Source organism: Dipodomys ordii, unplaced genomic scaffold (genome assembly GCF_000151885.1).
Source record: "Dipodomys ordii isolate 6190 unplaced genomic scaffold, Dord_2.0 Scaffold34, whole genome shotgun sequence".
Classification (NCBI taxonomy): Eukaryota; Metazoa; Chordata; class Mammalia; order Rodentia; family Heteromyidae; genus Dipodomys; species Dipodomys ordii.
The window spans coordinates 14,290,001-14,299,903 of NW_012267250.1; the positions used below are offsets into that span (position 1 = coordinate 14,290,001).

At 44.7% G+C, this 9,903-nt stretch overlaps 1 protein-coding gene across 1 annotated transcript in view; it reads right to left on the reverse strand.

Annotated features, from left to right (window-relative positions):
* Positions 1 to 461: 461 nt before the first annotated feature.
* Positions 462 to 9,903, reverse strand: part of Pbld (phenazine biosynthesis-like protein domain containing) — a 46,331-nt gene continuing 36,889 nt past the window's right edge. Inside the window, exons 5-8 of the mRNA XM_013017053.1 lie at positions 7,228 to 7,403; positions 6,002 to 6,180; positions 1,465 to 1,527; positions 462 to 1,023 (exon numbers count right to left, since the gene is read on the reverse strand). Of these exons, the coding sequence (XP_012872507.1) occupies positions 911 to 1,023; positions 1,465 to 1,527; positions 6,002 to 6,180; positions 7,228 to 7,403 (531 nt within the window). The 3' untranslated portion in view covers positions 462 to 910. The remainder of the gene's footprint in view (positions 1,024 to 1,464; positions 1,528 to 6,001; positions 6,181 to 7,227; positions 7,404 to 9,903) is intronic.

Sequence of the window (9,903 nt, forward strand, 5' to 3'; positions counted from 1 at the left end):
AAGAAACATGGTAGTAGCAAAATTGCTAACATTAGCCTAGATTTTTTTTGTGAGATGGCTAAGAATTGGCATCAATGACCACAATGAATCCTCTTAACCCCAGAGCCAGCTGTAGTACTCAATATGACAGATGTCACTGATTTAAAGTTCTGTTAAACTCATTTTATTAAGAGAAAGGAAGAATCCTTTTAAACTTATCACTCTAAAGCCATATATCAAAACAAATCAAGACACAGAACTTAATTTTACTATCATAATAAGTAGCTTACATACATACCTAGCTTTAGGGTTTTTTTTGATGTTTGGTTTTTTGGACTGGTACTGGAGCTTGAACTCAGGGCCTGGGTACTATCCTTTAGCTTTTTTACTTAAGGCTGGTACTGTACCAGCCATAGCTTGAGTCATAGCTTGACTTCTGGCTTTTGATGGTTAATTAAAGATAAGAGTCTCACTCAAACTTCCATCCTCCTATCTCAGACTCTTAAGTAGCTAGGATTACAGGCTTGGTCACCTGGCTTGTACTTTTTTTTCTTGGCATTAAATCATAAAATAGCTTTCTCTATATCCTCACAATCTTTCAAAGGCCCACAGATATTCTATAAGGCATTCACACCTAAATTTACATGGCTTCTCACTCTTCCCAATATATTCCCTCCCCCTGCATTCTTTGGTATTATCATCAAAAGAGATAACATTATTCGAGTTGCTACCATCTCAACTAGAGTTTTTAAAATTCCCTTAGTTAATTATTCTGGAAGCATTATTACATTTCCATGGCTATGTCTTTCTTTTTCTATTTTTCACGTGAGGATTGAGTGGACTACTAGGCAGGCTTGCTAAAGGCAGCCTTTTTCTTTTCATGCAGAAAACACTTTGTCCTCAGAGACAGCGGCATGCTAGTACAGCCTGTCTAGACCATCAGCGTGCCCTCTAAAACCACAGTAGCTGCACCCTTCACATCCACTCGTCCATCCGGTCGCAGAGCAATGTTCAGTTCTCCTCCTCGTCTGGAACACTGAAAGGCTGAACAAAGCACAAAAGGAGTTAAGGGTATAGTGAGGGGATAGCGAGAGACTTCTCATTACCAGCTTGGAGTCCTCCTAAGGCAGCTGATGCTTTGGAAATTTGTTGTTGCTGTTGCTTTCCCCCATCCTGGGGCTTGAACTCAGGGCCTGCCCACTGTCCCTGAGGGTTTTTGTTTGTTTTTTCTTTTGTTTTGTTAAAGGCTAGCACTCTACCACTTGAGCCACAGCAAGTTAGTTTTAGTCACTGAACATTTATTGCGCACTTGGTGTATCCAAAGTGTCTTCATGTTGAGGGAAGCAGAGGTGAAGGGATTTTGAAGTAGAGTACACTTAAATTATATAAGACTGTCTCACATGAGTGATACATAACATTTTACTACATTTTCAAGGGCATAGGAGACAGGCAAAAAAAAAAGCAATTGGAAAAGAACTGTCCTACCACGCATTTGTTTCTTCCCGAGCTGCTGGGACCAGTAGCTGCTGAGGATAGTGTGTGCAGATCCTAAAAGGAAGGGAAAAACTGTAAGGCAATCTCGAAGAAAACAGGGGTGCCCTTTCCATCTATATGTAAGTGATCACAATCCATTGTCTAGTTTGACTAAACCTTAGATCATCTAGTCTTCAAATTAACCTAGCCACAGCAGAATTTAGAATTATGAGCAGAGACCCAAAAGAAGACACAGAATGTATGAACAAGCTTCTTCTAGCTGACTGCAGATTTAATTTTAATTGCTTCATATTAGTACTGGGGCTTGAACTCAGGGCCCGGCTGCTGTCCTTGAGCTTTTGTGCTTAAGACCATGTCTACCACTTGACCCAAAGCTCCACTTTGGGCTTGTTTGAAGGTTGTGGGGGGAGTTAATTGGAGATGAAAGTCGCACAGACTCCTGTTCAGGCTGGCTTCAAACCACTATCCTCAGATTTCAGCCTCCTGAATAGCTAGGATTACAGGTATGTGCACTGCAGGATTTAATTTTTGTCCTTCAGTTCAGTCAGTCCTTGATGGGAAAATCAAGGTCTTCACACACATCTATATCCTTCTAATGAAAGATGTAGCATGTCCTGGGGTGCACATGCAAAGAAAGGGGGGAACTCTGACAAAAGGCTAAGCCCCCTTCCCCACAAGAGGTGCTTAAAAGCTGCCAAGAAACAGTGACTGCCTTACTTGGGCCCATAGATGTCGTAGGAGCAGAATAAAAACTAGGCATCTAGACTTTTCCATTTTGTATCTATGTCCTTTCCCTAAGCCATTCTCTCCTACAATGACTTTGTAGCCATCTTTTCCCTCCTGATCATGGGGCTTGAACTCAGGGCTTGGGCACTGTCCCTGAGCTTTTTTACTCAAGGCTAATGCTCTAACACTTTGATCCACAGCTCCATTTCTGGTTTTCTTGTGGTTAATTGAAGATAAAAGTTTCACAGACTTTCCTGCCTGGGCTGGCTTGGAATCATGATCCTCAGATCTCAGCTTCCTGAGTAGGTTCACAGGTGTGAGCCACCAGTGCCTGGCTTTGTAGCTATAAAAACTGAGAGGCAAGCAACTGATATGGGCTCAAGACTGTATTGGGGGACAGACCTGCTGGGCTGCTCCAAGCAGCAATGGAGGCAGCAGCAGTGGACAGGTGTGAGTGCAATTTAAGCAAAATATTAGGAAGCGGTTGTCTGGGTCACATGGGTCACATTAGGTGGATCGTGGGAGTTAGGGTACAGAGTCAGTTCCAAGAAGGAATTGGGCTAGGAGAATTTCAGGGAGAGTCACATTCCAAGAAAGAGTGTAACGAGACTGTTCCAACTGGGCCTGGAATTTGTATGTCAAACCAGAAAAACATTATAACACTGGGGCAATAGAAACTGAACAGAAGTGGCTCAAGTGGTATAGTGCTCACCTTGAGCTGAAGAGCTCAGGGACAGTGCCCAGGCCCAGAGTTCAAGCCCGATGACTGACAAAACCAAACAAACAAACAAAAGAAACTGAACAGATTTTTGTAAACAGGTAGAACAAAGGACAGGAACTTAATCAGCAGGCTGACTCTCAGACCTTACAGTAGCCATCTTGAAAGCCAAAAAGGAATGAGCGGGAGACAGACCACCTGCCAGATGTCAGTGACTCATTGTGACAAGTCTAACAGATGACCAATCCTGAGACAACAGACTGTCTCCACATCTCTGACCCCATCTGTGACTTGAGACTATTTTGCTCTGCAAACCTTTCACTCCCTGCCCCAACTCTACCATTTTAACCTAAGGCAAATGTCGATACCCAAAAACATCTACTCCAAAGAACTAGCTGAAGTGATGTCCTCCATGGCTGCCATGCCATAAAATGAATCTCCTTCCTCTGCCCCTCACTGTGTATCTTTATTTAGTATATAGAGGTGAGTTGCCAGACCTGACGAAGGAAATGCTGGAGTTTGGTCCTGAGGTCTAACACTGAAGTTTTACCCTGAACCAGCATTCCTGGGCTTGGGAGAAAGGTGAGCCAAATGACTTTGTCAAGGACTTTTTTTCCTCACATAATTATATCTTAAATTTTAACCAGAGATCAGAAATGAAAATAAAGAAACAAAGGTAGGCACCAGTGGCTCATGCCTGTAATTATAGCATCTCAAGAGGTTAAGCTCTGAGGATTACAGTTCAAAGACAGCGTAGGTCAGGAAAGTCCAGTTGACTCTTAATCTCTTTCACCACCAAAACACCCAAAGAGTAGCTGTTGCTCAAATGATAGAGCAATAGCTCAGGGACAATGGATTCAAGCCCCAAAACAGGGAAATACATAGTAAGTAATTCAAAAAATAGAAAAAAGAAAGAAAGAGGAAACTTAAGAAGCAAAATGTAAAGTTATAACTGACTGAGAAGTCTTTGTGGCAAGAAAAAGATGTCCTCCTTCAGGAAAGTTTATCTACTGCAATGGAATGTTCAAGTAGAGGAATCAGCCATTCTTCTTTGCTCAAGGTTTGGCTTGGTATTAGCACTGTAAAGAAGCCCCTGAACCTCAGGCCACCCCAGAAGGTTGGTCATCATAGTCCAAAGGCCTCAGCACTCTAGAAAACACCACTACAGGGGTTTAAAAATGCCCTGTGTTGGGTCTGGGAAGGTGGCTTAGTGTTAGAGTGCTTGCCTTGCATGCCTGAGGCCCTGGGTTCGATTCCTCAGCACCACATAAGCAAAAAGAAAAAAGCCAGAAGTGGCACTGTGGCTCAAGTGGTAGAGGGCTAGCCTTGAGCTGAAGAGCTGAGGGACAGCGCCCAGGCCCAGAGTTCAGGCCCCACAACCGGACCCTCCCCCCCCAAAAAAAATGTTCTGTGCCAACTGAAATTCTTTGGGAAGCATCTGTGTTCCAGTGAATCTGCTCAGAATTTCTCTTCCAAAGTGGGAAGAAGAAATGTCCACATTGGACATTTTCCTGAGATGGCAAAAGGGCTGGCTTGCTGAACTTTGAATTTCTTTTGTTTTATTCCTCAGAGAATAACTGAGTCAAGGTCCTGAAACCACTCTCGCCCCCACCATCTGACAAGAAAGGGAGCCTTGAAACTAAGGGAGGCAACAAACAAGATCCCTGGTTGCCAGGCCAACAGATATGGTTCCCAGGGCCCTGGATCTGCCCACAGGATAGCCTTTCTTGACCTTCAAATAAAGGTCTGAGGTTAGCAAGTGGCTTACCAAATGATCCCTCCAGGAAGTCCTATCAAAAAGGGCTCCTAAAGATGCTGATCAAATCTCTAGGCTCAGGCCCATACCTGGGAGGGCATTAGGTAAGCAGGGCCTCCCCTTTGTATGCATGCATGAGGACAAGAATGATTACCCTACAATGACCTCTTTGCCCTATAATGCCCAGGAACTGGGTAGTTCAAGACTATTTCACTCTATGGGAGCCTGTGCAAATACACCTCTGGTACAGAAGCTGTACCTGTCAGTCAACCTGTCCATCAATATTCACACTAAACAAAGAACCACCACATCTCCTGACCCAAATAAAATCCCAGTCAAACTAAGCCTGGAACTATAGAACTCTGCTCAGCCTGCCCCTTACTCTGCTCTCATTCATTTCAATAAACTTTTTCTATTATTCTCATGATGCTTTGTGTCTTGCTTGCATTTATCTCTCTCCAGATGGAAAGAGCTAAGGTAGATGCATGGTACATTAACAAAACTTCTGCACCGCCTCCTTCAGAGCTGGCGTTCATGCCCCCCAGAAGGCTTCCCATCAACCCTTCCTCCTCCCTGGGCTGCTAGAGCCATGGTTTTCAATGACCTATGAAAGGAGGAGGCATTGCATTCCTTTGATTTCATCCCTCTCTTCAGGCTGGTGGAAGATGTGTCCTTGGTTCAGTGAGCTAGTTGCTTAGTTTCTAGAACAGCTCCAGTGATTAGCCAGTTTCTGAGTACTGTGTGCATAAAGCTAACTTGTTATCTGATCAAGATGGAGAACTGAAAGTTAGGAATGCATATCCAGGCTGTCTGACCCTGCTATAATGCTTTTCAGTGAAGAAATGGAGGGAGACAGAGAAACAAAGGGAGTTCAAGCAAGCATGGACAACTCATGCCTGTAACCCTAGCTACTCAGAAGGCTGGGATCTGTGGATCAAAGTTCAAAGCCAGCCAGAAAGTTCCTGAGACTCTCAACTCCAATTAACCAGCAAAAATCCAGAAGTGAGGTATGGCTCAAGTGCTAGATCACCAGTCTTGAGTGAAAAAAGCTGAAGTAAGAGTGTGAGGCCCTGAGTTCAAGCTCTAGTACCAGCACATACACATAAGTATCTCAGAACTAAAGCAACCTTGAAGGCCACGTGAAGGTCCTCTACAGAGTTATTTGTTATCCTTGTTTTTTCTTTCTTTTTTAAAGATGGGGTTATCACTATGTTGCTCAGTTTGGTCTTCAATTCTTGGCCTTAGCAGGTACTATAGTATGTACCACTATACCCAGCTTCTCCTCTTTCATGTTTAACCCCCTCCTGTGGTCTCAAAGAAAACAGTACCTGTTACGGGGTCCTCAGCCACATCCCACCATGGAGCAAAATATCTGGAGTAGAAGTCAAATGCTTGGGTCTGCCCACCAGGCTCTCCTTTCAGGGTGAGAATGAGTCCTTTCACCTTTCCTGTATTTTCAATGTGAGGCAGATTCTCTGTGTTCACCTTCAGGGTCTCTAGAAATGACCTTGGGTAGAAATGGTCTGGATTAGCACAAAGCCAGGTCATAGACTGACGACTCCAGAAAATGGGAGCCAGGCCAGGGCAACTGCCCAGATGGCTGCGCAATACAGGGAGGCCAAGTAGAGAGATGAGAGACAGAAAAGCCAAAAACATTAATATTGAAAACTTAGAAACTAGAACCAGAAAGTTAAGTGAAAAACCACCAGCACCCTCCCACCACTTTCTCCTTTCAGTACAAGAATAAGAGACAAGGGCTGGGAATGTGGCTTCGTGGTAGAGTATAGCCTAGCATGCATGAGGCCCTGGGTTTGATTCCTCAGTATTACATAAACAGAAAGGGCTGGAAGTGGTGCTGTGACTCAAGGAGTAGAATGCTAGCCTTGAGCAAAAGAAGCTAAGTGACAGTGCTCAGGCCCTGAGGACTTCAAGCTTCAGGACTGGCCAAAAAAAAAAGTATCACCATTTTGTGGCACTGGTGGCTCATGACAGTAATTTTAGCTACTCAGGAGGCTGAGACCTGAGGATCATGGTTTGGAGCCAGCCCCTGCAGAAGAGCCCCTGTGAGACTCTTATCTCCAATTGACTATCAAAAACCAGAAGTAGTGCTGTGGCTCAAGTGGTAGAGCACTAGCCTTGATCACAAAGAGGCTCAGGGACAGCACCCAGGCCCTGAGTTCAAACCCTATGACCTGGGGGAGACAGGGGGAGGGAGAACTACCATTTTGAGTCTTTACTCCCATTTCTTGCATGGAAAGCAGGAAGTACCCCTCAGCCACTTTATCTCACCATGTTATCCTATTTATTCTAAAACATTAAAATAAATTCTTGCTAAAACTTCCAACGTGTGAAGTTCTTCTAGCTGTGATACATCTTGAAATTCATTCCATGTGTGGATCTCCAGTTCCTGTGGTTTTGCGTGCAAGCTGGGAGGCCTTGGAGACCCCTCTTTCTTCATCCACTAAGTGTGGGCACAGAACAGGCAGACCAATACAGACCTAGAAATCCAAGGGTTCAGCCTCCCAGTGCTGACTCCGTTCACCATTGTGTTTACCTTTTATAAGAATCACTGAGCCGGACCAGGAGATTGTGGGTGTCTGGAGAATACTGGATATCTTGGACCAGGGTGTCACCTATAGCAGTCTGTGCAAGGAGACAAAAACTCCTCAGGAACACACTTAGGGCCAAGGCCTTGATCCCACAAAAGAGAAGGAAGTACTCATGAAGCATCTGCAGTTCTCAACAGGATTAGTTCAATCTCATGACTGGAAGGTATTCCCAGCACCAGAGGGCTTTCCAGAGCCATGTAGTTGTACTCTTCTAGCTCAAAATCTGCTCACAAGGGTATTTGTTTCATGTTAACTGGAAAGCCTATCTCTCCACTAGAGCTGGAATTTTTGGTCTCACAATTGCTAGGCAGGCATTTTACTGTTGAGCCAGGTCTCTAGTCCTATTTTTGCTGGCCTTTTTTTTTTCTAGTCCTAGGTCTTGAACTCTGAGCCTGGGCATTATCCCTGACCTTCTTTTGCTCAATGCGAGTGCTCTACCACTTGAGCCACAGCACCACTTTTAGCTTTTTTGGATAGCTTATTGGAGATAAGAGTCTGCTGGGCTTTCCTGCCAGACTAGCTTCAAAGCCTGATCCTGATATTTCAGCTTCCTGAGTAGCTAGGATTAGAGGCATGAGCTACTGGTGCCTGGCAGAGGCAAACTTTTTTTTTTTTTTTGCTATAGGGCTTGAACTCAAGACTTGGACACATGTCCCTGAGCTTTTCTGCACAAGGTTAGTGCCTTACCATTTGACCACAACATCACTTTTTTTTTTTTTTTTTTGGTGAGTCGTGGGGCTTGAACTCTGGGCTTGGGCACTGTCCCTGCGTTCTTCAGCTCAAGGTGAGCAGTCTACAGCTTGAGCCACAGTGCCACTTCTGGTTTTTGAGTGGTTTACTGGAGATAAGAGTCTCATGGAGGCTGGGAAGGTGGCTAAGTGGTAGAGCGCTTGCCTTGCATGCATGAGGCCCTGGGTTCGATTCCTCAGCACCACATAAGCAAAAAGAAAAAAGCCGGAAGTGGCGCTGTGGCTCAAGTGGTAGAGCGCTAGCCTTGAGCTGAAGAGCTGAGGGACAGGGCCCAGGCCCAGAGTTCAGGCCCCATGACCGGACCCCAAAAAAAAAAAAAAAAAGAGTCTCATGGGCTTTCCTGCCCAAAGTGCCTTTGAACCTCAATCCTCAGATCTCAGCCTCCTGAGTAGCTAGGATTACAGGCCTGAACCACCAGAGCCCGGCTATAGCACCACTTTCTTTGCTGGCAATTTTTAAAGAAAAGTTCTCACTTCCTGTGCAGGCACATATCTGGGAATGACACACTTATACTTCCCAGTAACAAGGGGAACAGGTGTTGGCTGATGGGCCCAGCACTTTTATTAAGAAGGACCCTTGAGGGCTGGGAAGGTTGCTCAGTGGTAGAGTGCTCTCCTTGCATGCATGAGGCCCTGGGTTCGATTTCTCAGCACCACATAAGCAGAAAAAGCCAGAAGTGGTGCTATGGCTCGAGTGGTAGAGCGCTAGCCTTGTGCTGAAGAGCGGAGGGACAGCTCCCAAGTCCCAAGACTTACACAAAAACATATTATTCAATCATAATCGTTACATAATTATTAATGATATAACTCTATAATTAGGCTGACATAATAGTTATAAACAGGAAATATAATTTTGCATTAATTTAAATTTATTAATACAATTTCTTATATAATTATATTATTAGCCCCACCTGTAGATAGAGTCTCCATGAGGACACCAGGCTACATTTCCTGTTTTTTTCAGGAGTCACCCACATTTTCATTTCTTTTCTTTTCTTTTTTTGGTTGGTCATGGGGCTTGAACTCTGGGCTTGGGCACTGGCCCTGCTCTCTTCAGCTCAAAGTAAGTGCTCTACCGCTTGAGCCACAGCACCACTTCCCGTTTTCTGGTGGATTTTATTGGAGATAAGAGTATCATGGGCTCTCCTGCCCGGACTAGCTTTGAACCGTGATCCTCAGATCTCAGCCTCCTGAGTAGCTAGGATTACAGGCGTGAGCCACCAGTGCCCGGCCTTTCTAGTCTTTTCTATGCAAGCATATCTCTCCTTCCTCAGTCTCATTTTCCCCACTGAAACCAGGCATGCTGACAATGGCCAGGTGGTTTCCATTCTTTCCCTCCAAGGCTTTTCTCTATACATTTCATGGAATGATTTTTCTCTGTCCCAAATCCCTGACTCTCTTGAATTTTCATGATCATCCCCAGGATTCATCTCTCTCCTTGTAGCAAGAAATGGATAGAAATGCAACATCCCTTCATTGTGAAAAATTGACAGAAGATGCCCTACCCGCCTTCCTCACCAGGAATCCTCCAGGGATGCCTTGCTCTTCACACTCTCTCCAACAGTCTCTCCTTCCCTCATCCCACAATGGAGGCTGAGGTTCACAATTAAGAGTCAAGAAAACTGAGAGTGAATGGCTCACACCTATAATCCTAGATCTGGCAAGGCTGAAACCTAAGGGTTGTGATTACAAGCCAGTCCAGACCAAAAAAATTGTCTAGAGACTTCATGTCCAACTAAGCAGTAAAAAGCCAGGCCGGAGGTATGGCTCTAGTAGTAGAGTACTTTCTGTGAGCTAAAAAGCTAAGTGACAATGCCAGATCCCTAGTTCAAGCACTGGTACCAGCGCATAGAAAGTCCTTCTTACCAGATA